The following is a 27,771-nucleotide window of genomic DNA, read 5'->3' on the forward strand; positions in this document are numbered from 1 at the left end:
GGCGCTGAGGTGCCTGGGCGGCCCCCGCCGGCAGGAGCCGGGCTGCTGCTCCGAGAGGGCTCCTGCCAGCCGGCCCCCGGGTGTCTGTCAGCCTGGGGGTCGGCGGGGTTTGGAGCTCGTCCTTCTCACTGTACTACTGTCAGTTCCATTTCCCATGTCCTCTTTTTTTTTTTTTTTATTAATACAATGCGCTGTGTTCAACTGACTCACTGCCTCACGTGTAATCCTTTCTGCAAAGTTAAACAAACAAACAGGAGCATCGCTTTGAAGTAGCTGCTTTTGTGGCAGGGATTCCTGGAACTCACGCCCTGGCCCGCTCCTGGGACTCAGCAGCTTTCTCTGCTCTTCAGGTCACAGCCTTGCCTCCAGGCGGAGGGAGGACCAGCCGTCCCAACTGGCAGCTGCCCACGGGATGCCAACAGAAGGTTGCTCTTCTTGGTACGGTGACATGCTGGGCAGCAAGTTTTAAAAACAGGAAACATCTGCTCCTGAGTGCCCCCTTGTAGTCCTAAAGTGAACCAGATGAAATAGAGGAAATGAAAGTGGGAGCGTTGACCCCGGATGGATCAGTAACCACTGACCCATTTCAGCGATATCTGACGAGGCGAGGCGAGGTCCTGCACCAGGCAGAGGGAAGAACTGTACGTGTGGCCCCATCCTAAGAGGGACTGCAGCATGAGCTCATGTCATTCAGGCATAAAAATCTGCTTTAAAGAAGGACCTAATAAGTACTCAGCTGCCCGAACAAAGGTTATTTGACGCTCCTAGGCACTGGTGAAGAATAGATCCATAGCAAGTGAGGCCTCTATACTTGGCTGACAGAATGTCTTGTTTTTAATGAAATCTTCCCTTCTGTCAGCATCACCAGATTCCTGGAACCAGGCTTTGTGTCATGCGTGGCTGTGCATTGGCCCAGCTCCCCTGTGAGGAGGACTTTGGGGCTGGGGTCAGGTGTGAGGAGCACAGGCGCAGCCTTCTGAGGCCAGCACATCCACCAGGTGGGGAGCAACACTCTGGAGTGCAGTTGCTTGCTTTCCCTTCCACCCCCACACCTTGATTTGAGGATGATAATAAAATAGGCAACTTTCACGTTGTAAGTATGGGAGCTAGTTGGGCAGCTCTTTGACCATTATCAAGCTGAAAGTGTTTTCCTGTTCAGACACTTATTTTGATGCATTTTTGTGTTACTTGCCTCATTGTATCCACTCACAATAAAAGCCCTCCTTGTTTAACCACACAGGAAGTATCGGTGAACTGTGAGCTGCAGATGACTTACCCACCAGGGTGATAAACCCATGCCTTTGTCCCTCCTCCCCAGCAAAGCAAATATTAAGAAGAAAAAGAATCTTTACAAGTGGTAAGGGTACCTAAAAATAAGTTAAAGCATTGAGGCAAAATGTGGAGAAAGGGGAGTATTTCCTCATTGTGCAAATACATTTTTCTAAAATAGTGTCTGAAGTACAGTAAAGCAGATAGGAACTGAGTAAATTTTGTTCAAAATAGATCCATATCATAAAAGCTGATAACATTGTTCAGTTTAATACTAACTGTAAAGGCAATTTTTCAGTTGCTTAAAATGTCACTAAGGCAGAGCAAATTATAATCTGGTGCTTCCTGGAAATGTGTTGACACAATTCATTAAATCAGTCATTCTTCTTGACAGCTTTTCAATACATTTCTGGAACGTGACTCTGTAAGTGTACCCAGTGGATTATATGCAGGATCATTTGCATGTTACACTTACCCATTTCAACCTACAAGGAGGATTTTAGCCTCATCTTTTGTTCTGTGCCTTAAATTCCCATACAATTCGTTAGAAGTTAATCACCTGGTTTCTTTCTTTTCTCAAAGGCTATATGTTACCCTTCTTTGCATTTACTCTCTTGATCTTATCTTTCAAGAGACAAGCCAATTTAAGTCAAAGGGATGACATGCAAACATGCTATTACAGAGGGTTTTTTTGTTTTTTTGTTTTTTTTTTGTGTGTGTGTGTGTGTGTACTTTATAGAGGAAATGCAAAAGCTTGGCAAGATGAAGCAGCTGATACATCCCTAAAATCTTTTCCTTGAAAGTGTTTCACTGGGACACACCTGGAAAAACGTTCCAGTTTCCAGGGCTGGGCTCAGTCTGGTGAGGTGCTTTCCCTGGGGGTTTCAGAGGCTTTCATATCCCCAGAGCCTGTGAAAGCAGAAAGTGTACATCATTTCATGGGACCACATCTATTTTATGCATTTAAAGGCTATCACACATGAAGTTAGGGGTTGATCCTTCCAAGTGAACATCCCGCTTTTGTCTTCAGTGACTCCATTTACAAATTCTGACTGCTGTTCCAGACAGCATATGGAAATTAAACCTAAGATTAGCTCATTGGGTGTCAAGAATAACAAGTTGACATTTGTGATACCCCTCTTCCACCCCATGATATTACCTTTTCACCTGACATTGGGCTTCAAAAAATATCATCAAATCAGTTTCAAGGCTGAGGTTACTAACATCTTGTCCTTTAAGTAATTTATTTTCTTTCTCTATAAAAGCCTCTTCATATTTCTGTGTACCTCTGACTGTGCTACGACCCTTGTCCCTCATTGTTCATGCCCCTGTTGAAGTTAAATTATTTTGGTCACACCTGCTAATATACTTCATTGCATATCTCATCTTTGATATTTCATTCTTGTTATATAGAAATGTTCCAAATTTAAATAAATAAATAAAAATAAAAATAAATAAATAAATAAATAAATAAAAATAGAAAGGGCAAGGGAAGCTTTTTCTTTGATTTTTTTTGCCCTCCAAAAATAGTTGACTTTTTTTTTTTTTTTTTTTTCCCCCTCTTTGAGAGATAGTGTTGATCACAGAACATCAGAATTTGTGATCCATACTATGTATAAAATATATCAGTGGGTTTTGGTATCAATTCTTTGCCTCCGTGTTAGCAAAGTAAGGTAAGATGGACAGTCAGAGGAAGAAAGCAAACAAAATGTCACCAGCACATGTTGATTTGGTATGTCCATTCTGTTTCTATGAAAGTGTTTATGTTGAAAGAACTTGCACTCAATCCTGGATGCTTCATCCCTTTCCTGAGGACTTAATTCTTGCAGAGTCCATTGAAACAGCAGGTGTTTGCTAACTTACAGCCCTCTGACTGAAATGGGTCCAGGACTGCAGCATGAGAAACTTCACCAGCAGAAGAAAAACCACTGACAGCCCAGCACAGTAACTCTTTCCCCTCCACAGCCATGCCCAGAGCTGTGCTTATCTTAACATAAAATCTTAAAGATGCTGCCATATTTTCATTCTTAAATGATTTAATTTTGGATACATAGCAAGAAGGTACAACAACATGAGCATGAAATCTTCCAGGGTCCCTTCCAATCCCTAACATTCTGTGATTCTGTGAAATATAATAAACAGGAAAATTTTCTTGCTATTTTTCCTTTATTTATCTCTTTTTTGTCCTTCCTTGCCTGAGCTAGTCTATATTCATAAGCTGTTGTTTTCATTTATCTCTTGTAAATTTTTTTCATTCGTTTTCATCTTCTTTTCTTGGAAACCAATATAAGTGTGGTGAGGACCTGCTGTTGGGAATAATAAATAAAGTATAGGTATATGTTTCTTCTGCCTTGGGGAAGCGTTGTCAAAATATTTAGAATATTTTATCACAGATTGGGTAGAAATCCATGGACAAATATTATTGAAACCTTGATTTTTATTCCCAGCATGTAGTTTAGCAAATAACACTCTTGTCCAACTTCTAGCAAAGATGTTGCAGCTGCAGTTTCTTTTCTGTCCTTTCTTGCCTTTGTGAAAATAAATCATCACTACTCTGTGGCAGTAAAACAGAGAGGTAACCATTCACATCTTTGGTGTTTCTTATCATTGTCAAAATAAATACTCACATCTGTGCAAGTTAAATAAATGTGAAATGATGTCTTCCTTCTTTGGAACCAGCAAATATGAACAAAAGCAAGCTGTCATCTCAAAAGAAAACAAACAATTAAGATGAAATTTATACTAGGAATTTCTTTATCATGCAGAAAAACAGAGCTCTCATCCCTGAAAATTCATTCTGCAGCTTTATGAAGGAAACTGTTAAGGTTATGATAAAAGTGACCCTGATATTTATGTTACTGAGTTGCTGAGATGGGTGATACCAAACAATATCTTCAGCTTCCTAAAGGTGCTAAACACAGAACTAAACAATAAATAAATAAATAAATAAATAAATAAGCAAGCAAAAATCTATCAGCCACTACCCTGGCTAACATGTGTAAACATGTTAGAGGAATTGTTAGAGGAACTGCATAAAAAAAATACCAGAAAGGACTTCACTGAGATCTAAATATAGTGAGAAAAAATATCTAGAGGGAGAAAATTTGGCTCTACTAGGAGGACTTCAGGCCACACATAAAACAAAGCATATTAGAGGCTTGTGACATAATAGCCAGAACCATAAAGATGTTTTAAGTAGATCACCAGGGCTGGCCTGAACAAAAATAGTAATATTGAAGTAATTAATGTAGGAAATAAGGTTGCACGCTGGTCTGTGAAAATGATTTGTGATATGTGATGCTAAAAGTGTTTCATACTCAGACTCTTACGCCATCATAGCTAATAGTGTTCTTCAGAATTCATGAAGATCCATTTAAATGTTCTCCATTTTAAGTGCCTCAAGTAAAGGTTTGTTTAGCTTGTATATCGCCAAACACAAAAGCTGCTTAATCTTGTTCAATGTCTCTTAGCACAAGTCCAATAGGGTGTAGTGGGTTTATGTGGCAATGTTTTGGTAGCAGGGGGCCATAGGGGTGGCTTCTGTAAGAAGGATCTAGAAGCTGCCCTATGTTTAGTAAGGGTCCCACTGCTGACCAGAGTCGAGCCAATAAGCGATGCTGTTTTGCATCTCTGTGAGAGCATATTTAAGACAGGGGAAAAAAACGCTGCGATACACAGCAGCTGGGAGAGTGAGAGGAGTGAGGAACAGCCTTGCAGGCGTCAAGGTCAGTGCAGAAGGAGGGGGAGAGGTGCTCCAGGCGCCGGAGCAAAAGTCCCCTGCGGCCTGTGGTGAGGACCATGGTGAAGCAGGATGTCCCCCTGCAGCCCATGGAGTACCACGGTGGAGCAGGGTTCCACGCTGCAGCCCGTGTAGGAGACCACGGTGGAGCAGGTGGACCTGCACCAACGGAGGCTGTGGCCTGTGGAAAACCCCTGCCCAAGCAGATTCCAGGCCGGACCTGTAGCCCGTGGAGAGGAGCCCACGCAGGAGCAGGTGACCTGGCAGGAGCTGCTGCCCGTAGGGGACGCAGGTTGGAGCAGTTTGCTCCTGAGGGATGGACCCCGTGGTACGGACCCATATCTGGAGCAGTTCTGGAAGAGCTGCTGCCTGTGGGAAGCCCACGATCACTTCATCAAGGACTGCATCCCGTGGGAGGGACCCCACAGCACAGGGGACGAGAGTGATTGAGAAGGAGCAGCAGAGAAGAAGAGCTATAGACTGACCATAACCCCCATTCCCCTGTCCCCCTGCGCTGCTCAGGGGGAGGAGGTGGAAGAGGGTGGATGTGGGGGGGAAGGTGCTTTTAGTTTCTTTCCTTTGTTTCTCACTTCTCTAGCTTGTTAGTAATAAGCAATAAATCTTACTGTCTCCCTATGCCGAATCTGTTTTGCTCATCACAATAATTACTGCATGATGTCCTTGTCCTTATCTCCACCTTTGAGCCCTTTTCATTGTATTTGCTCCCCTTTCCTCTTTGAGGAGGGGGAGTGAGAGAGCGGTTGTGGTGGAGCTCAGCTGCCCACTCAAGTGGAACCACCACACAGGGCCACTCAGAAATAATTGATATGTTTATGGATTTCTTCCTACAGACAAGACAAATTAAATCAAGTTATAGCATACATAGTTAAAAAAAATCTGAAATAATACTTGAAGCTCTTCTATGTTCACACCCTTCACAGAAAGGCCTTGAGAATACCATTCAGGCTATGCTAATTGTTCAAATGACTGGCAGAGAAGCATTTCTGGCTGATCTAATAAGCAAACACCTTACAGGCTCATATAGGCCTTTGCTGAAATAGCTTGACCTCTACTACTGTCAAAATGGCTGCCATACCCGTGGCAACAACAAAGACTGTATATCAGTCTGTTTTTTCCCCTTTCATAGAGATGTGACTTAATGTTGTCTACTGTCCCTTAAAGCCACCCTGAGCTCCTACTCTGGTCTCTGCAGCCACAGCTGGCTTCTGTTAATGCCATCTCAGGTCTTTGTAACTCTAGCAAGGCCAGAAATTTGTCAAGCAGACACTGTTGTTTCTTGGTGATCTGTTGCAAAACATGTGATCAGCGGTGATGGTCATCCAGAGAGGTCCCAGATGACTAAAGACTTGCTAATGTGATGCCCATCTATAAGAAGGGTCATAAGGAGGACCTGGAGAACTACAGGCCTGTCAGCCTGATCTCAGTGCCAGGAAAGGTGATGGAACAGGTCATCTTGAAGGCAATCACACAGCATATGTGGGACAACCAGGGGATCAGACCCAGTCAGCATGGGTTCATGAAAGGCAATTCCTGCTTGACCAACCTCATCTCCTTCTATGACCAGGTGACCTGCCTGGTGGATGAGGGAAAGGCTGTTGATGTAGTCTCCTTAGACTTCAGCAAGGCTTTTGACATGGTCTCCCACAGTATTCTCCTGGAGAAGCTGGTAGCCCATGGCTTGGGCAGGTACACTCTTTGCTGGGTTAAAAACTGTCTGGATGGCAGAGAGTACTGGGCCCAGAGAGTAGTGGTGAACAGAGTGAAATTCAGGTGGTGACCAGTCACCAGTGGTAATCCCCAAGTGTCAGTGTTGGGGCCCATCCTCTTTAATGTATTTATTGATGATTTGGATGAGGGAATTGAGTGCTACCTCAGTAAGTTTGAAGACGACACCAAGTTGGGGAGAGGTGTTGATCTGCTGGAGGATAGGAAGGCCCTGCAGAGGGACCTGGCCAGGTTGGATTGATGGGCAGAGGCCAATGGGATGATGATCAATACGGCTAACTGCTGGGTCTCACACTTTGGCCACAATAACCCCATGCACCACTACAGGCTTGGGGAAGAGTTGCTGAAAGGCTGTGCAGAGGAAATGGCTCTGGGGGTGCTGGTCGATGCTCGCCTGAACATGAGCCAGCAGTGTGCCCAGCTGTCCAAGAAGGCCAACAGTATCCTGGCTTGTATCATGAATAGTGTAGCCGGCAGGGCCAGGGAGGTGATCGTCCCCCTGTACTCCGCTCTGGTGAGGCCGCACCTCCAGTACTGTTTTCAGATTTGGGCCCCTCACTACAAGAAGGACATCGAGGCCCTGGAACATGTCCAGAGAAGGGCTACGAAGCTGGCAAAGGGACTGGAACACAAGTCCTGTGAGGAGTGGCTGAGGGAACTGGGGTTGTTTAGTCTGGAGAAGAGGAGGCTCAGGAGATCTTATTGCCCTCTACAACTATCTGAAAGGAAGCTGGGGGTCAATTTCTTCTCACAGGTGATAAGACTAGAGAGAAAGGCCTCAAGTTGCGCCAGGGGAGGTTCAGGTTGGAAATGAGGAGATATTTCTTCTCAGAAAGAGTAGTCAGGCATTGGAACGGGTTGCCCAGGGAAGTGGTGGCATTACTGTGTCCCTGGGGGTGTTCAAGGAAAGGTTGGACGTAGTGCTTGGGGACATGGTTTAGTGGGTGACATTGGTGGTAGGGTGATGGTTGGACCAGATGATCCTGGGGGTCTTTTCCAACCTTAATGATTCTATGATTACCTCTTTGGCACAAACAAGCCACAAGTCTCAGAGCATAATGGGCCCAAGCTGCACCAAGGAATGGTCCTGTAAGCAGCAACATACCTAGGAGCAGGCAGCACTGCTACCTTGGCCCCAGTGAGGAGCAGTTTTGCCTGGCTAAGGGTACAGAGTTCCATATACTCCACAGATTTTTCTTCATGAACTAGCCCAATAAGAAGAAAGAGGAAGTAAAGGATTTGCAAGGCCCTGCAGTACAACCTCAGAAGCGGGAACAAATTGCAGACTTGCTGTCTTCAGCAGCTGCTGTAAGTCCCCCACACAAACAAACCAAAAAAGTGGTAGTTACCACCCGTATTTCATATACACTCTGCTTGTTATCAACATTAAAATGAGATTTGTGGTTTTACAACTGTGCTATGTAGTCAATGTGTTTATGTTCTGTGGTCTATTGTAATTCCTCAGCACTTTGGCATTTTGGGGAGTATCTCTTGCATGGGTCTTTACTTCACAACTTTTTAGCTAACATGGGAAAAAAAGAAGACCTTTAAATAACTAGAAAGGACTCTTTTCCTTATACAAATTAGCAGTGCTCTGCGGAGGCCCCATGAATTACGGTCAGTGACGCCGCGGCTCCACCTGGTGGGCACGACGCCGGCCCCTGAGGGCGCTGGGCCCGAGCGAGTTCGGCTGCCCCTGCTCCCAGCCATTGGCACGCTGAGGGGGGCCACAGCGCCATTCCCTGTCCCCTCCACAGCCCCGTCTGTGGGGCAGGAGTCTGCCCCATCCGCTACGAGGTCTCCTCCAGCGCTCCCCGCCCGGCCATGAGGGCGGGACTACAAGCCCCAGGGTGCCCCGGGCCGGGCGGGGCGGCGCTGCGCGCAGCATGGCCGGGTTCGCCGACCTGAACGTGCCGCAGGGCCCGGACAAGAAGGGGCTGCAGAGCTTGCTGGAGGCTGCGGCTCGCCGTGAGTCCGAGAGCGGGGCAGCGGCCGGCCCTGCGCCTGGCCGGGCCGGAGGGGCTGGGGCAGGCGGCGGTTCGGGCCGGCCGGGGGTGGAGGGTGCCGGCCTCTCCCGGCTGCGCTGGGTTGGTGTTAGCAGCAGAAGTGTGAATCCTGGCAGAGCTGGGCTGGAGGGGAGCCGAAGGCACCGTGAGCAGGGCTTTCCTTGCCCTTGGGAGGCCGGGCAGTGTCTGCTGTGCCTGATGCATCTCTTTGCTGCAAGGATTTTAGGGCCTCCAGTTGCTCCACAGGCTCTGTAGGCAGCTTGTTCCTGAGTTACTGGTCTTGCTCAGCATGGCTTTTATGTTTTTTTTTCTTGTCTTGATGACCATGGCCCCTTAAAGGTAGCCTTGCCCTTTATGTCATTCTTGTATGTGTTCAAACGTGAGCATGTTTCTGCTCACAGTGTGTCTTCCAGTCTGCTGCTGTTGAAAAGTGCAATCTTTCTCCTGCCAGCCTGTGTCTACAGCCATGCTTCCCCTGCCTCACACTTGGCAGTTCCTAGGTCAGCCCTGTGATGGAGCAGGAGAAAAGCTGGCTGAGGCATCAGTGCCCCAGCACGGCTTGGGCTCCTGGTGCACAGCCTGTGGGTCTGCCCTAAGGGGGGCTGGTCCTGGCCAGGAGAGCAGCAGAACATAAGCAGCAGCAAGGTTTTTGTAAGCACAGCAGGAATCCCTGTCCTTAGTTTTCCCATTTTTTTTGGCCTAAACCTCCAATCAGTTTCCTTCCAGGCCTGTATTTTCACATTCCATTCATTCTCGTTGCTCCTCCCCATACTCTGCTTGACCTGCAGTTTTCTGCAAGTGAAGTGACTGAGACTGAGGTCTTCTCAGTGGTGAGCACCATGGAAAGATGGTGTTGTGTCCTGCAGTCTGTATCTATGCCTGTTTATCCAAGTTTATTTTTATTTTTTTCTGACTTGGGGGCTTATTTTCCACCTGTAATTTCTTAAGACCCTAGGTGTTAAGCAGTGATTTGGCTTTGTCAAATGTACAATCATTCTCTAATCCCTGCTGAATGAGAACTTTTCATCAGTTTGTCAACATTGTTTTGAATTCTAACTTTGCCTTCTAATATAACTGTAACTTTCATACCTTTGTGTTGTCTACAGTTTTAACATGTATCCTGAATGTCATTAACCATTTTTCCTAAAGAAAGTCATTAATAGGACCAAGATAGGGCAAAATGTCTGGGAACCTCAGCTTGACAAGGAGTCATGAATATCTGCTGCTAATTTTCAACCAGTTTCTTACTGACCTTGCAGTAGCTTTGTCTAGAATGTGTTTTCCTAATGATACTTAGCCTCTCCAATTCACTTGCAAGCCCAGTGTAACACTTAACTGTTCATCTCCTGTATGTGCTCCAGTGCTGGCATGCCAACAAACCATGCTCAAGCAATCATTTGTGTTCATAAAGCTCTGCCGTCGAGTGAGTGTAGTCACAACTGGGGTGTGTTAAAATAAATTCTTGTACTTTAAAACACTTCTTTGGTGAGTTAATCTTCAGGGGAAAAAATCAACGTGAAAGGTAAATATGTACATAATTATTAATTTTGAGATATTTAAGTAATGAACTTTTGACAGGTTTCTGTTTGGCTTTGTTTCCATTAGTTTACTGGACAAAACAGTCTTACGATGTTTTTGTTTCTTAGTGGGATATTCTGCAGTTGCTCTTAATCATGTCATCGATTTTAAAGAAAAGAAACAGGTAATTTCTGTTGGGTTAATTCATTCTTAGTGTTTTCTGTTGTTAAATCTAAATGCCCCTAAATACCTTTGTCTTTAAAATGCTCATTTAGATGTAAATACATGTTTTCATTTGTAACAGAAATTCCATTTTATAATTCAGTATTGTTGCCCTGGATTTAATTTTTAATATGATCCATGAACTGTCACTATTAAATAGTTTTGTTAGCATGGTAAACTTGTTTTTAGAATTGGAACACAACTTTTGTTTACGTTCTGAATAACCTGTTATATTGTGAATAACTTTATTTTGTTCTCTCTTGAGGAAATTGCCAAGCCAGTATCTCCGTCAGAGTTGTTTCCATCTTTACCTATTGTACAAGTATGTTTAGTTACATTCTATCTATGAATTATTATTGAGTTATAATCTTTTTCTTGTGTTTATCTGTGAAATTTTGTGTATTATGTGTTAACTAAAAATGAGAAATTTGTATGTTGCTTGATTCTTAAAACTCCCAACATTGTAAGAATGATAATGCTCACATTAGAGGAGGGCCTATTCTTTACTTCAGAAATGATTTAAAAAATGTGTGAATTTTGAATCGTCTTCTAGTAGAATATTCACAGTGAATACTCTTGAAATTTAGGCCTGAGTTTTAGAAATTTCTAGTTTTGATGCAACAAGATTCGGATAAAATGAACCAAGTCTGTAGTTTGAATCACTGATGTACATTAATTCAGGAAATGCTTCTGCTTGCAGTTGTGGCCTGCTTGGGGTACCATAGCAGTGGTAATAAAACATGCTCTGTTTTCTGCATGATAATCATTTTTTCTGTTGATCCCTTCCTCAGAGAAACACACTGTGTCAATTTTTAAGAAGGCCAGATATAATATCCAGCATTTCAATATAAAACAACAAAATTAGGGAATTTTAACTACAGACTTTTAGAAAATCAGCATAGGCAAAAAATTGAGCAAGGCACCATTTTCTTTTTATAGTGGACAGGGTGAAAATCACCACAAATTTTTGCTTTGGAGCTTTTTAAGTCTTGAATTATTTTTCCTTCATAGGGGACATCTAAACAACTTAAAGTCTTAACCCGTCTGACACTTGTTGTTTCTGATCCTTCCCACTGTAATCTCTTGGTAAGTATATTCAGTATATCAATTTTCCCGTTTTTATTTCATTCTCTCAATGAAAGAATGAAACTTTGGAAATTGGGCAGGGGAAAGCTTTATGGATTTCAGTACTGATTTCTCAGATTATGTCTTTAGAAAATAAAGCATTCATGAAAGAATGCAGACTTAAAAAAAATGGATATGGTTCTGTTGGTCATTTGTCAATATGGGATAGCAGTTCCATTCTTGGTTCTTTTCTTTGGCATTTCAATTTCTGTATGTACAGTAGAATACTGTGAGCAAGCCCCATGTTTGTCTGTAGCACTGCATTATTGAAGGAAAAGCTGTGTGTAAGTGCCTAGCTAGGTGGATGGGACAAGCCCCAAAATGACTTGAGATAATTGCTCACAGCGAGAGATCTGCTGTATGATTAGATGATTATTGGCTTTGGTTTAGCACTTGAAAACGGAAAAGGCTTTTTGTCATTGTTACTTTGGTCATAATCACTGTGCTTTGTCGTCTGCCAGAAGTCAAAGCAGTAATTGTTTCCTCCCTTTGCAGAGATCAACATCTTCAAATATAAGGTTATATGACATCATAGCAGTATTTCCAAAAACTGAGAAACTGTTCCACGTAAGTACATTCTGATTGTTAATGCCAGTCCTACAACAACTTATGGCACCTTGGACTGGTTTGAATGCATGCATGGGGCTACTTAAACAATGTAGGCTCCCAGATCAGTGGACAGACTGAAAGGTTGGGAGAAGTTGCAGGAGGGTAACGGGTCTTGACATGACTGCCTGGCCAGTGGATTTCAATGCCTTTGCTCCATGGTTTCCTTTATCTGTCTTATACCGAGAGTGAGGAGAGAAAACATCATTTATTTATTTATTTATTTATTTGAATATTGTCAGCATTTAGTAAAATTATTTCTTGAACTGTTTAACTTTCCAGACCCTTGACAGATTCCCCCCAAAGCATTTGCTGTCTTCTGTTAGCACTAATTGTTTCTGATTTCTGAAATGCCAGGGAATGTGGGAGAATTTGAAAGGAGAACTGAAAAGGAGAACTGAAGTGGTGTTCTGAGAGTTACCTTCTTTCTTAGTCTTTAGTCTTCTCTTGGAGGTTTTTCCAAATGAGTAGTTTCTTTTTTTTCTTTAACTTTTCTTTTTATTACTTCATCTAATTATCTCTTGCTCTTCTTTTGATTTAAAACACAGCTAGTTCTGGTGTCATAGCATCTCAAGAACAGATAAAATAAAATTTCCCAAATTAAGTATGGCTGATTAAGCCATACAACCCTTGCTTCATTGCCAAACAGGGATTTTTGGTTTTGTTTTGAATGTTCAAGCTGAGTGAGAGAAGCTTCACTTCTTTGACTTCATGATATGTTTGTTACTTTGCCTGCCAAAAAGTGCACTGAAGCTGTACAGAAGTAGAACAGCCTTGGGGAAATAGACAAAGGGCAGACTGTCATTTTCTCACCCAGGTTTTCTCCTGGCAGTTCAGAGAAAATTTCATACTGAAAACAGCCTCCACAACATTTGGGAGTTTTCAAAGGTGTTGCTATATCAGTGTTACTAAACAGATTCTGGGGTTTGTAGTTGTGGAAGTGCTCAGAGTGTGCCGGTGAGAAAAAATAAATCATGTGAGTCATTTTCAAAACCTTTGTTAGGACTTGTTTGTGACCTTAGCCCAAGACTGCTATTTTTTCACATTGGTTTACATTACTAGAAATGCAAATATTTTGCACAAGAAAAACATCACTCTATCACTTCTGTGATCTTAGAAAAGCAAGGTGTTGCAAGTGTGTTTGACTATGAATTGATTTGGTCCAATTCTGGTGTACTACTGCAGGAGATGCTCACTGTGGCAAGCTGGTACCTAAATACCATTAGGTGCAGTAATTCTTCAGGTCTTAATAATGGCACCAAACATCATATCATTTTATTTTTCCCATCCTGAATAGACTTCTCCCATCAGAACAATTACTAGTTTTAAAACGCTGTCCAAAGCAGACTGATAATCAGCTCAGCTTGTGGGGTGATAGGTGTTAGTTTTCTCAGTCTTTCTCATATCTTTAATTTAAAAAAAAAATCTAAAAATGTGGGAACAGCAAGTGTGAGTGATTTGATTGAGCATCTGAAAACAGGTCAGATTTTGGTTAAAATCTTTTTATTACAGAAAAATGAAAATGAAATTGTGACACAGCTGACCTATTGCAAGCTCCTATGTCGTATCATTAATGCAGAAATGGAGGAGCTTGATAGGAAGGAAGCAGGATTGTCCATGAGCCCATCTTAATTTGTGTCATGATGGTAGTGCTCTTGAGCTGGGGAAGAAACCCAAGCATGTTTCTTTCAGACTGCATAAGGTAAAGACCTTTGTCCTTACATGTTCAAATTCAGAACAGATTTGTATGTTTGTCTTTTGTTTAAAGCTTCAAGGTTTGTAAGTGTGAGTGGAGAGCTCTGTCAATTTTGTAGAGGTATCAGCTGGGAGCATCTGGAACATGGAGTTTCAATATATACCTCTGGCTCTTACAACTCAGATCTTTCACTGTTTAGGATAAAGCCTTATAGGGTGGGTCTTGCTCCATAAGTTATATTTTTTTAACTGGCTGTTGGTAACTTCGCGTTACCTCAAAAGCATCAGCTTTCTCACCAACAATTTGGCACTTAGATTCTTCTCCACAGAGCAGGACTGTTCATGTGTTTGTGAGATATACGTGACCATTAGAGATGTGCTTTAATTTTAGCGTGGCCTAAAAATAGTCTGTGCCCTCTCGTCACAAGCAAAGGAAGCTTTCCAGTGACTGAGAGGGGCAGTGATGTGTACTGAAAGATGTGCTCAAATTCTACGAGTAATTTGTATCCTCAGGGGTGTGAGGAAGCTCTGTTTGCCAAGATAATTGTAGAATGTGCTTCTTTAAGGCTCTCAAAGAGGATTGTTTGGGGCTGAAACCGGAATGCCCACTCTGTGCCAGCATTAAGATCGGGCCTGTTGCTTTTCAAAAATGTTTTATTCTAATGTTTCTGTTTTATTCATGTTAGTTCTGCCTGCTATTTGCAGGCAATTAGCAAATAACCAGTATCTAAAAAATCGTGCTTATTTAAGTCTGAGGATGTACTGCAAACCCAGGTTTCAAAGTTGATTTGTAAAAATGTTTGCCAAAGCAAACCTGGCTGTCTTCAGACTGAGCACTGACGAATTTATTTTTGGCTGTCGGCAGTTTCCCAGCAGATGGGGCTCTTGCCTGCAGCGTGGCCAGAGAGGCACTGGGCTGTGCAATTGCTCCATGGTGTTTTCTGCATGAAGTTTGTGCACTTCAGATCCTTTTAGCGGACTGGCTAACCTTAACCTGCCTCTGTGTGTGACTTGTCCAGAAGCCAAAGCTGGGCTGAACATTGGAGTGTTTGGAGAAATCTTTTTGCCAACTTTCCATGCTTTCGGGTATTCCTCTATATGGGGAAGTATGACTCTTAATTTTGTTTTTCCTCGGTGGTGTTTTCTGATGTGTTCTTGTCACTGGAATCCTGTAGTTATCCTGGCACTTGGGTCACTCCCTTTCCCACTGTGCTTAATTGGCAAAATGGAAGAGAGTTTTCCAGTGTTTCTGGAGCTGATTAGGAAAGCTTGTTTTCTCATTGCATGGGGTGACTTGCCTGCTTCTGGTGTGTATTCTTGCTTTCCTTCATTTTTTGTCTTTCTCTCTTTTCTGAATTTCCTGTGGCCTCTTCTCTAGGACGTGAGTTCCTGTAAATCACCTCTGTCTAGATGGTAGTTTGTATCCCACATAAGAAAATATTAAATTTGGCTACAGAAAGGCTAAACTTGTATTTTAGACTTGCATTTGTAGTAGATTTAACCCGTGTCATGCGTAACAGAGTTGGTAAAGGTAGGGCATGCGGATAAAGGTTAGCTTGAATGGCCTAGTACAGACAGTTTAACATCAAAAACCGTGTGGTTGGCATGATCCTTGAATTGTCTGGATGTATGGTGCAGGTCTCTTATCTGGAAAGGAGCGCTATCAACAGCTAAGAAACATTCCTAAAGCTGGGCCTCTGCTCTCATCTCTGTCCAAATTTCATGTGAACAAACTGGTAAAAGGTGAGGTTGCAGAGCTGTAGCCAGCCCTGCATTAGAGCAGAGTGCAGCCACCCTGCAGCCCCATTGCTTTCATGCTGCTGCAAAGAGGGATGAATGGCTGGCACCTGGCCCAGGTGTATTTGGAGCAGTTGCTGGCAAGTTTCTGAACACAAAGTGTTCCCCTACACGTAGAAAATTCCTTTTGAACATCTTCAGCACACTTGATCTTCTTTGTTACAACGTCACTTACAGGCATTAATCTGGTTCTGTGTAATAACCTTTACAGGGTAGGCATATATAATTCCTACAAGTCTTGCATGCAAGAGATTATATGTAAATGGAGGGCTCCCTTTTACGTCCGCTTAATTTTCCCTGTGTGTCAGTGTGGACTTCCTCCACGCTTTGTTCATTCTTTCCCACTATTAATACAGAGTATAAATTGCAGTGTGATTTCAGAGCTAAGCTTTTAAACCATGACCTCAGCTGCCATCCTGAGCCTTCTCCAGAGACTGGGTTTTCAGAAGGGGTTGTATCTTTCCTGCCCAGCCTGGGAGGTGAGGCACCATGGATTGGACCCAGTACTGGTTATGTGGCAGCACCCATCACTGTCTAAAGCTGCTTCTGTTTTAGTCTTTTATTGGTTGTTGCCGTTAGAATCATAGAAGCATTTAGATTGGAAAAGACCTCTAAGATCAAGTCCAACCATTAACCTTGCACTGCTAAGTCTACAACTAAACCATGCCTCAAAGCACCACATCTACAGGTCTTCTGAATACCTCTAGGGATGGGGACTCAACTACTCCCCTGGGCAGCCTGTTCCAGTACTTCACAACCCTTTCAGTGAAGAAATTGTTCCTAATACCCAACCTAAACCTCCCTTGATGCAACTTGAGGGTATTTCTTCTTGTCCTATCACTTGTTGCTTGGGAGAAGAGACTGATCCCCACCTTGCTACAACATCCTTTGTGCCTCCTTTTCTCTAGGCTAAATAACCCCAGTTCCCTTAGCTGGTCCTCATTGATCTGTAGCTCTTTCACCAGCTTCGTTGCCCTTCTCTGGATACTCTATAGCACCTCGATGTCCTTCTTGTAGTGAGGGGCCCAAAGCTGAGCACAGTACTCAAGGTGTGGCCTCGCCAGAACCATGTTCAGGTGGACAATCACTTCCTCAGTCCTGCTGTCCATAATATTTCTGATACAAGCCGGGATGCTGTACGTCTTCTTGGCCATGTTAGCACACTGCTGGCTCATATTCAGCCAGCAATAATAAATATCTGTTAATAACAAATAGTAAAATATATCTAACTGCTACACAACAGTTAGAGAATGAGGGGCAAGGGGCTGTTCCTAGGCTGATCCCTTTGTAAGCAGGGGTTGTCCTTCATTAGCTATGAGTTCTTTTGCCAAAAGCCAGCACTGCTTTTGCATGTCCTGTGTCGGATAAGAACAAAGCAGGAAGTCTTGCCTTTGTGTGGTTGTTATTTTATTGGAAAAGCAGTTCTGTAAGTGAGAGATGGCTTGGGTTTGGGGCCTGAAATGCTCAAGCTTTATAACAGTAGTCCTGCTTTATTGTCAAATCTACAAGGCACAGCACTTCTTCATTTTAAAACTAAGCTCCCTATGGAGAGACATTTGTTGCATTAAGAAATTAAGGAGACTATCAGTGCACCTAATGTTGATTACTTGTTTTTCGACATCTAATAATCTGTTCCTATTTCTTTGCTATAGATTGCTTGCACAACTCTAGACGTGGATATTGTGTGCATAAATGTAACAGAAAAGCTGCCGTTCTACTTCCGAAGGCCCCCTGTGAATATGGTAAATTTACATCTAAATTGTTTTCTTGTTATTAAGTTCTGTATTTAATATCAGCCTGAGTTGAATTCTCTGTAGTTTCCCTCCCACCATTCCCATCCAAGTGGTTCTTTTTATTTTCTCGCATAATCTTTAGTATTGTTTTAGATGTCCTTCACTTCAAGGCCTCCGCTGCAGTATATAATACACAAGAATGTGTTTTTTCACTTCCTTCTTTTTGTCCTCCACTTATGGAGGCAGAAATGCTGTTTCCAAGGAATGGAAACAACCTTAAAGCTACTGCTATGCTAACCAGTGACATGTGGTGTGGTTGCTGACCAACCTACCTCCCAAACCAGAAGTGATAAAGCTGCATCAGCACAGATAAACAGCCTGTGATTTAAATGACAGGAGAACGTGAATGGCAGTGTTAATTTGGGAGAAGGATATTGCCTCAGTTATTTGGAGGATGACTCTATTGAATCCATATTTAGAGGAAAGTCTTGGCAAATAAACCAAATGTGGGATTGCTAAATACCTGCTGTGGGACACAAGTTAACTGTCAGCATATATCAAATATTTTGTTAATGCAGTTTTGCCTACTGTAAGTGGCTTGCCAGAAAACTTAATCTGAACGTGCAGTTAGGTGAATTAGTTTTTTTCCTCTGAGTCGAGGTTTGTTCCACATGGGCATTCTTGGCTGGTGTAGTCCTTCGTGGTTTAAAATTTAAAGCTGTAATTGGCCAGAAATCCTACTTCTGTCTTCTAGAGAAGTTTCGACCTAGAATAAAAATAAACAATAAACTAGTTGAAACTGTCTGAAACAGAACAAAAGTAGCAGTTTGGAATTCACCACAGGCTGGGAATTTCAATATTCCACTTGGAACAAAAAAATGTTATGTGAGATGTTGTTTGCAAATACCACCTAAAATTCTAGGAGCTGACCCAGATGAGGATCTGGGAGGCTCTTGAAGCCCCATATATGCTGATATTTCCTTACAAGCTAATTCTCAGCATTGACACTCCTGACTTGAAGGCAGTCTGTCTGTCAGACTAGTTTTGTGAATCCTGGGGCAGTCAGTTTTGGTTGTTGTGATGCCAGACTGGCAGGCAGCTGGAGTGGTGGAGATGAGGTTAAAAGTCTGTTTACCTTGAAATTGGTGAATTGCCATCACCTGTTTTGATTTTGATAAATTCAGGCTTTTCTTCTTGTCTCCAGATGTTGGGCCAGTAAAACATTTGTGTACATAGCTTCTCCTCTGCTTGCGTGCAGAGGTTATGCCTGGATTAATTCCATCTGTTTTCAATTGCTGGACTCTCTTACAGTATTAGCATTGAACCATTTTCTAATATGTAAAATTTTCTAATGTAAAACACAGAGCAACATTTCAGGCGAAGGTATTATAGGCCAGTGAATTAGCTTTGAATGGTGTCTTTATCACTAACTCACTGTGTATCCTCCAAGAAGTTGCTTAAGCTTTCTCAGTGCTTGTGAAAACAGCAATACAAGGGTTTTGGTGAGGTACTTTGACAGACAGCAAAGGATTTTAAAGCAACTGAAAATGCATAAAGTATCACTGTTTGGAAACTCCTGCTGCCCATTGTTTTTTAAAATTGTCACAAATACCACAGTATCCTGTGAGACAGGAGAGATGGAACCTCATTGCTGCTTTTATGCAAGGACAAATTCCTAGTTTGCAAGATGTGGAAGCGGAGCTCTTCCTTAATACAGGCAGTGAGGCTGGAGCAGGATGGTCCTGAAAGTTTCCAGACTTGTTTATAATCAGCAGGGGTTACCTGCCTCCATCTCTCTGTGACAGTGGAAAGCCAACTACAGTTAATAAGTGAATGGTATTTGTTTATTAAACCTCATTTTTCTGTCTTCCCAAAATTCAAGTACATGTAGCTGGTGTACAGTGAAACTTCCCCACCTCCCCCCCCTTCCACATTTCATTCAATGCTGTGTTCCTGCTGGAACAATTCCTCCTTCATTTTTTCATAACACAGTTAAAACTGAGAATAAGCTGCATCAATAATAGACAGTGGTTGTTAGATTGTTTTCCTTCTCTCCTTTTGATTTTTGATCACTTTCTTTCATGTGAAGGCAATAGATCGAGGCATTTACTTTGAACTTCTTTACACGCCTGCCATCAAAGACTCCACAATGAGAAGATACACAATTTCAAATGCAATCAGCCTGATGCAGATCTGCAAAGGAAAGGTAAGCTCTCAAAGTGAAAGCAAGCTAATTAATTCAGTTCAAATTCTTCTGGAGTTGTACAGACTAGAGCCATTTTAAATTAGTGTGATGCTGGGCTTTCTGAAGCTCTGAATCTTTGCCTGCTAATACAAGGACACAACTATTCTGGCTCCAGATACTTCCAGCCATGCACCACTGCACGCTTTCTTCTTAACTTGTCAGACTGCTGTGTTCTTTTTTCAGAACAACCTATCTGTTAGCATGGTATGCAATACCCAGAACAAAAGGAAAAAAGTAGATGTAAGGTTTGCACTGGAGCTGAAATCCATGCATCTTTTTAAAATTCCCAATTTAAATTTCTGACTGACAAAAAGCTCTTTTTGAGAGTGTAAGTTGAATATGGGGGAAAAAACTAAGAAGGGAGAAATCTTGTTTTGTTAAACTGTTAGGAAATCCCCTGTGTACGAAACAGAACCAACAGCTTGCTGGCTGTAAGCCAGGGCTTTGCTGCAGTCAGATCAACTGCATTCTTCCCTGCTACTGAAACCAAGGGAAGAAGTAATCCTTGCAGCTGAGATGCCTGTACTCCACTGCTTTCATACCTCACCTCCTCCCAGGCCACCAGACTAAGCTGCAGTGTGGCACCTCTCAGGCTATATGCTTTTAACAGAGAAGTATATCATGATACATATACAAGTCAAAAGAGATTGTAGCACCCACCACCGTTACTGGAAAAGGCCCCTGCTGTTCTTAGCTAGTCCAGAGAAGCCTTGCAGATCTAGTCTGAAAGGGGATGTAGAACTTGGAAGGCCAATTAACAGCAGATTCATCATTACTGTGGCTCCCCTTGGTGGCATATTTTGTAGGATAGTGGGGTAGGTCAAACACATGAATTCCCTCAGTGCTACAGAACATAGCAAGTACTCACATGGCCTTCCCGAGAAGCCCAACTCTGGGAGTTAATCACACAGAATGCTCATTTGGATGTAAGGTTCATACGCACAAAAAAAACTTTCCTGTAGGATTGCTTTTTGCCAGTGCTTCTCTTTCCTCTGTGCAGTTGAAGATGTTTCTCACGTGGCTGTTGATTTATATAGCACCAGCTGAGTTAGCATCACAGACAGAGCAAGTGAGGCATCTGGACTGGGTACCTGTGACCTTTTTCTTCTGCAGCTGTCAATCTCGTACATCATTTGTACCTGGAAGGTAAACTGGCTAGAGATGGACACAACAATTTGTTGTTAGCCACTGGAAGAGCTAGGAATGGACTGCTAGTTCGTCTTCATTTTTTGCCTCTGGGCTCAGTACATTGCAGACCAGCAGAGGTGGTTATTAGCCCTTGTTGGCAGTTTGTCAGTTATATAAAGGCCATTTTCTACTGAGATGTGGTAAGGCTGCACCATAGGCTGCTTGCGTTGGTGTCTGTCACATCACTGTCACAGGCTGTAACCTACAGTTGCTGAACTTGTAGCAACTTTTGGAACCTTTTGGTTTTCTTCTGTTGCATTAGGACAGAGGAATTTCCAAAGACTCACTGTCAGGAAGTTGGCCTTCAGCAGAATATCTAGAACATGTTAAAATGTGCAGGGAACGAGGGAGGGATGCACAGCACTCCTTTACCTCCCATGTTTTGGTAACTGAGTGTGGATGCTGCACCCAGAGCAGTGTGCAGAATAGCTGCTGTCTCCTTTACGTGACGAGGTAATGTCTCACCTCTGAGTTCTTCCCTGTAGCTCTTCCCGTGGATTTGCCTTTGCCTGCTTCTATTTCATTCGCTACCAGTGCTTTTCTTGTATACTCCTGTCTCCTTCTCCCTTCTTACCCATCCACTAAACGGAAGCCAGCTGCCTTTGAATTGGCCATAGAATGTCTGCAATATGCAGCAGTGAGCCGCAGTCCTGTAGGGCTGGGTTCAGGACGGCACAGCTGCTCTGCGAGCTCTACACAGTCTGGAAGATGGGAATTGGTTGTTACAGCTCAGAGCAGCAGACTTAAATTTTCTCAGTGAACTCTTGCAGTCAGCACCACTGAAGCTCAAAAGCACCCTTGGGATCTGTAGTACAGTCATTTTAAAGGTGAACTATGCAGAAAAAAACGTCCTAGGCTGAGTGCTGTGAAGTCGCTTTGATGTATGTATTACTTCTGCTTCTGACTTTCTGTATGCTCAGGCAGAGTTGTCTGTCCCATCCTTTCCTCTTTGGCACATGAGGAAACCTTGGGCACAGTGTGAGCAGTGCAACCATTTCTATGCAAACAGCTCTTCTATGGTTTGAGTTCCAGCTGTGCACAGAACATTTCCTTCCACTGCTCTTTTTGCTGGGGAGGCAGCAGGACAAGCAGAGCAGTGCGGGGAAGGGATCAAAAGCCCCACCTTTGAACCGAAGGTGGTGCAATGTGTTGGTGGTGCTGACGTCAGAGAGGGAAATCTTTTGCTGCCTCAGTACCAATTCTCATTCCCACCCACTCAAGCAGGAATTCCCAAAGCTTTTTATTTGATATAAGAAAAGGTGCAAGGAATTTTTTTGCTGCTGCAGAGTTTCCACCTGCGCAAAACAGTCTTCCCCAGGGTGAGCATCCATGGAGGTTTAGCATTAGAAGAGCGCGGCAGCTGAGCTGTGTATCTGCCGACCCCTGAGCATCACATACCTGTTCTGCAGAAGACTTTAGGGAGAGAAGGGGGAAGGGCATCTTTTTGCTTGGTGATTTTCATGGGGGTGCAAGTTTTGAGGAAAGTGAGCGTATGGTATGAACGGGCTGCCATTGCCTGGCTGCAGACTGGTTTCCTCCGCCTGTGTGAATTTAAGGCCAACGTGGATGGGTTAGGTTGTATTGCAGCACAGAGAGTAGGCTGGAAGTGTGGGAGCATCGAACTGGCTAAAGCCACAATCGGTAAGCTGCTTCTTGGGTATCCTGCGCTTCTCTTCAAAGTCCATTTGTGTTGTATCTCAGGTTGAGTTGTGTCATTTGTGTAGCCATGCATGTCTTTCTCAATGTAATGCTCATCAGATGTCTTGTGCCCAACTGCTTTCAAGGGGCAGTAAAGACGCATGGCTCCCTGTCTCTTTCAGATACTATAAATAAAGGGGGCACTTCATAACACAGTGTGTTCAACCGTCCATTTCTTCTTTACCCTTACAGTCCTCTATAAGAGGTACAGGTTCACATGTGCTTGCTCAACACCATCACTAAGTTTTATACTGCTTAGCCTATCCCTCTAAAAGGTTATTCAGCTTATTCAGCTCAGATCTCTGCGTGGGAGGTTTATAACTACAAGGGAGAGCTTCTCCCTATGGCCTAGTAGGGGTTGGGGAGATTGTTAGGGTTTATTCATTTCCGCAAAATAATATCCATACCTGGCTAGAGTTCACTTCATCTGGGGGCATCAGACACTTTGACAATTAATTGGGCTGTCAGCCTAAACTTAGCTAGTGCTCCTGAAGTCTTTGCTGCTTGCAGATTTTCCATTTATTGATACTGTCTGACAGATAAGCGTTTGTTCTCTTTTGTTTTTCAGAACATCGTTATATCTAGTGCAGCTGAAAGGGTAAGTCCTAGCTTTTTGTTGAAGTCGAAACAATTTATCTGCAGCTGAAAACACAGTAGTTATTTAAAATTACATGTTTATGTGTTTAATATATATACGATTGCCATCTTTTATATTTTTAATCAATATGTTTAAATAATAAATCATGTTTGTTTGTTTTTACTTTGTTTTTGCTGCTATGGTATTTTCCGTAACAGTTTTTTCCCAGATAGGAACTCTGTTTTCCAAAATAATAGTCTTTCCTTGATTTTTATAATGCATCTTCAGCAGCTTGCAGTTATGTAGCATTTAGTCTCACCTTTCTGACTTGACTGCTTCCCCAGATAGCCCTGTCCTGCATACTCGCGCTGTGCCAGCCTGTGTGAGAGAGCATGCACATATCCAACCTTCTTTGTTTTGTTCTAGCCTCTGGAACTACGAGGTCCTTACGATGTGGCAAATCTGTATCCTTTTTCCAAGTCTAAGACAGCCATTAATATTAACATGTGAAAGTTCAAATTGGTTTAGAAATTTTCCATCCTTTACACTCCTTGAACTTTACACAGTGATGCTTGTTGGTGACTAATTCAATGAATCAGGGCTCTGAGTGGGTGTGGAAGGAGCAACAGATCTTGGTCACGGAGTGGTGTGAATAGTCGCTGTAAACAGTAATGTCTGAGTACAGCTATAGGTACGTTTTGTGTTGTTATGCCTTGATATTTGTGTTGGGTGTAATTGGAGAAATTAATAAAAAACATAATCATAGTTTTGGGAATAAAGATCAATGGATGTTGTAGACCAAACCAGTAATTACTACTACTGATCTCTAAGGTGCCAAATCTGTGACAGAGGAAGCTATAAAATCTTGTTTATGTCGAGAAAGCAAAAGTTCCTCTCTGAGAACTGGTTACTTTTGTTCTGAATATTTCAGCCCTTAGTTTCACACATACCCTTAAATAAGGGATTGTGTTCTTAATGGAGAGTATCTTTATTCCCTTTCTTTTAGGAATTCGGATGCATTCTTATTCCTCCCTGCCCCCAGGCATGTATCTGGACTGTCCCTCAAAGGGGAGGCCTGCACTCTGAATCGTGAGAACCGTGTGGGAGGGTGTTCGGGCTGGAAGTATTTTACACGTAACATTTCCTTCCCCCTTATAAAGAGCAGCGTGGCTCAACCCAAATTAACATACCTAATTTGGTGCCATCCCTATTCAAGGTGGCTGGGAATTTTTCAACATAATGCTTTGAATCAGACAATCCCCTTTCCCACAAAGCTGATTTTTTTCAAGGCGGTTGCTTTTTACTTGTTTAAACATATAAACATGTTCCTATGTTGACAGATGTTTAATTCCAAAATGACAGCTGCTTGTCTGGGAAAAAACAACATTGACAGGAGCCTTCCAGGAGGGCTCCTGGGGAACTTCAGGCAAGAGAATTGGGTGCCTCAGGTCTCTGCCTCTGGGTAACCATATGCAAGATGTCACTTTGAGTTGCAGAGTTGCTAATTCCCAGTTATTTGTAGAGTATTCAAATCTGCCATACAGCCAGGCTTCCATGTTCTTTTTGTTCCTTTCTGTGCATTTTGATCCTGAACAAAGGTGGCAGAGGTTTGCTGTTTGGCCTGTCAGAAAGTGAAGCCAAGGCAGCTGTGTCTACCAACTGCAGAGCCACCATACTTCATGGAGGTAAGCGAAAAGCATGTGCAAGCTTGCTTAATACTGGATTTGTTAAGCTAAGTTCCTGTCAGTGCGTGTTTTCCAGAGTCTGAGACCATACAGAACAAGTCAGCTTGGGGTTTTACTTCCCTTGTTCAATGCATGAAAAGGAACTTGTGCAGCAAGGGTGTTTTGTCTTACCCTTGTTGCCACACTAGCAAATGAGTGGCTGAAATGGGAGTGCTGTCTGTACTGGAGTACTCTCTTAACCACATTAAGACTCATAAGATGTTTAGTCAAAACACAGATCTGCCTGCTGTGCTGTGTTGTGAAAATGCCACTTCTTTCAGAAGGGGTTGAATGCTGATCTCCATGATAGCAGCAGAAGCTATGTGACTGCTTTGAAACACATGCATCCGAATTTTCTTGTATTTACCTTCTTGCAGCATGACTAGAGAAGCAATTTGTGTGGTGTCCCTTTCTGATGTTTCATTATGTGGTCTGTTTCTGACTCACTTTTCATTGTGGACCACTTCAAACCTGAGGCCAAATCTGAAGTCTTGAGTGTTTCCTGCTTAGAAGAAAATGTTTCATATAGTGTGCCATGGCTTGAAGTGTTTTGATGAAACAAAACTTCCATATGCTCTCACCAGAAGAAGTTCACAGTAGCTTTCTTCTTTTATACTTGATAATTTTAATACTAAGAAAGTAGAAATTTAACTTTTGGCACCCTGCAGGAATCAAAAAGTTTCTAGTTGTATTATGTGTCTCAGTGTCAGTGCAGCAAAGAAATGTCTCAGTTTGTGTTCCAGTCAATTTAGTCCCTTTGCAATGTGACCCTCATTCCTCCTTCTCTACCTTCCCTTTCACGTAGTTATTCATCGGTTCTTAATGTTTCTTGATCTTTTTCATAGAATCATTAAAGTTGGAAAAGACCTTCATATTATCTGGTCCAACCATTCTCCTACTACCAACATCACCCCTTAAACCATCTCCCTAAGGAAAAGGTTGGACGTGGTGCTTAAACATCCTCAGGGACAGTGACTCCCCACCTTTCTGGGCAACCCGTTCCAATGCCTGTTGTTTATTCTGATAGCAGTTTAACTTTGTGACTGTGTAGCTATTAATATTTGCCTCTGCCAGGATCTGTTGGATAGGTAGGTTCAGTCATCTTAGTAACACGAGTTGCTCTAAATTGGAAGCACACAGTAGAATTTGGCTTGCATCTTGTTTCAGTAGAAGCAGAGCTTGAATGTGCTGTAATTCCCAGCAGATAGCTTTTATCCCCTCAAGAGTGTATTTCTGTGAGCAGGATTGTCCAGCCTGCTACTCATCTACATAGTTAGTGACAGTGTGTTAGAATTTTTGTCAAGTGTACGTGGGATTTCTCAAAACCTTCATCTTTCTTTGAAGTTTTTTTTTTTTAAAGAAAAAAAAAGTCACTTTGCTGTCCCCTAAAGAATACTAGACCAGAATAATTCAGCATGTTTTTGGCAAAGTTCTTTCAGAGCCTCTCTGCTAACAAGAGTATCTGTAAGTAGTTTCATCTACTTCAAATCTTCAGTTTTTGCAGGAAAGCCTCCCACTAGAAGTTTTGAAATTGGACTGGGCTCACTAGGTTGTTTAGCAAATATATGAGGAGTTTGAAAATATGACATAGTAGCGTTTTATGGTAATGCTGAGGGTTCTGTAAATAAAATGTTACTGAATACCATGAAGCCACTTCTTGGTGTGTATACAGAAGCCTCTGCCCGTGTAGCTGTGCCAGCATAGTCTGTTTAAGAATCCTGGGGTATGTGAATATGTTTATTTATTCTATTTTTAAGAATGGTATGTTTTGCTCAGATATACAGAAATACTTCTTGACTTGCATTCAGGAATGCATTCTTCTGTGGCTATGGAACTGATGAAGCCTGGCTTGCTGTGGTTCTGCATGTGTACCCCCTCAGCTCCTGCAAACCTCAGTTTTCCTTTAGGCTTGCTGTAATTCTGCACCCACCCTCAGATTTCCTAGTGTATCCCCAGGTCCTGCCCATGCAGGTTGCTTACCTGCTGTGTGTGCCGACTGGCTGGCTGTTAAACGTGTTGAATTACACTTTTGGGCAAAGACACCTGAAGTGAGTATGTGTTAAATGCAGTAGAGTGATTTTACATGAGCTGCTACAGCTTCTGCTTGTATATTCCAGAAACCCGGAAGAGTGCCTGTGGGGTGGTGTACACAGTGAAGAAGCTCCGCAAGGTTGAGGAGGAAGAAACTGTGCCAGCCTGCAAAAAGGCTAAAACTCAAGCTTGAGAACTGAGCCAATTGACAACAGGAACCTCCACCCCGTCTTTACGCAGTACTAAATCTTCCCCCACGCTCCAGCCAGCTCAGTTCCTCACTTGGTAATTTATTCAGCCCAGAGAGCTATTCTTCTGGTGTAAAGTGAGGAAGGCTGTGGGAATGGGATTGCCATGAGTAGTTCACCACATCTGGAAGGTCATCCTCTTGTTGGGCTTCTGGCCAAGGTCAGAAGGGCATCTCTCCAACCTGTTCTAGGTTTTCTGGAGTCAGTGCAAACTTGACAGAACATTTCAAGCATGGAGAAACTTTCTATTGTATAACTGTGCTCTTTTTTAATAAAAAATATTTTGAAGAACGCCTGCCTTTAAAGTCTAGCTCCTACAGTTTTCAGGTTTTGAAACATGTCTCTGTACTAAGCTGTGCAACTAAAAGTCAGTTTAACTTCTGTGGCCTGGGAGAATAATTATGCAGTAAAAAATGATCTGCTTTCCTTTTTGTTTTGTGACCACTGACTATGAAGAAAGTTCCAGCATCTCTCACTTGGTAGGAGATGCTTTAAATTTGTATTACAATAGTACTGAGTGATTTGACCTGTTGGACACACCTTCTACAGGCCATTCCTGTCCCAAAGCACATGAAACCAAACAGTAATGTGAGACAGTTGCTGC

General features: G+C 42.8%; 1 protein-coding gene across 1 annotated transcript; it reads left to right on the forward strand.

The window, feature by feature from the left end:
* The first annotated feature begins 8,566 nt into the window (after positions 1 to 8,566).
* On the forward strand, positions 8,567 to 27,458 carry RPP30 (ribonuclease P/MRP subunit p30). Its single transcript, XM_068688460.1, has 11 exons — positions 8,567 to 8,722; positions 10,407 to 10,462; positions 10,766 to 10,822; positions 11,512 to 11,586; positions 12,121 to 12,192; positions 17,376 to 17,465; positions 19,546 to 19,662; positions 23,156 to 23,185; positions 23,591 to 23,628; positions 24,770 to 24,849; positions 27,006 to 27,458. Exons 1-11 carry the CDS (start codon positions 8,641 to 8,643, stop codon positions 27,110 to 27,112), a joined length of 804 nt encoding a protein of 267 aa, XP_068544561.1. The 5' UTR covers positions 8,567 to 8,640; the 3' UTR covers positions 27,113 to 27,458.
* Positions 27,459 to 27,771: the final 313 nt, after the last annotated feature.

This window comes from Anas acuta, chromosome 7, assembly GCF_963932015.1.
Source record: "Anas acuta chromosome 7, bAnaAcu1.1, whole genome shotgun sequence".
Classification (NCBI taxonomy): domain Eukaryota; kingdom Metazoa; phylum Chordata; class Aves; order Anseriformes; family Anatidae; genus Anas; species Anas acuta.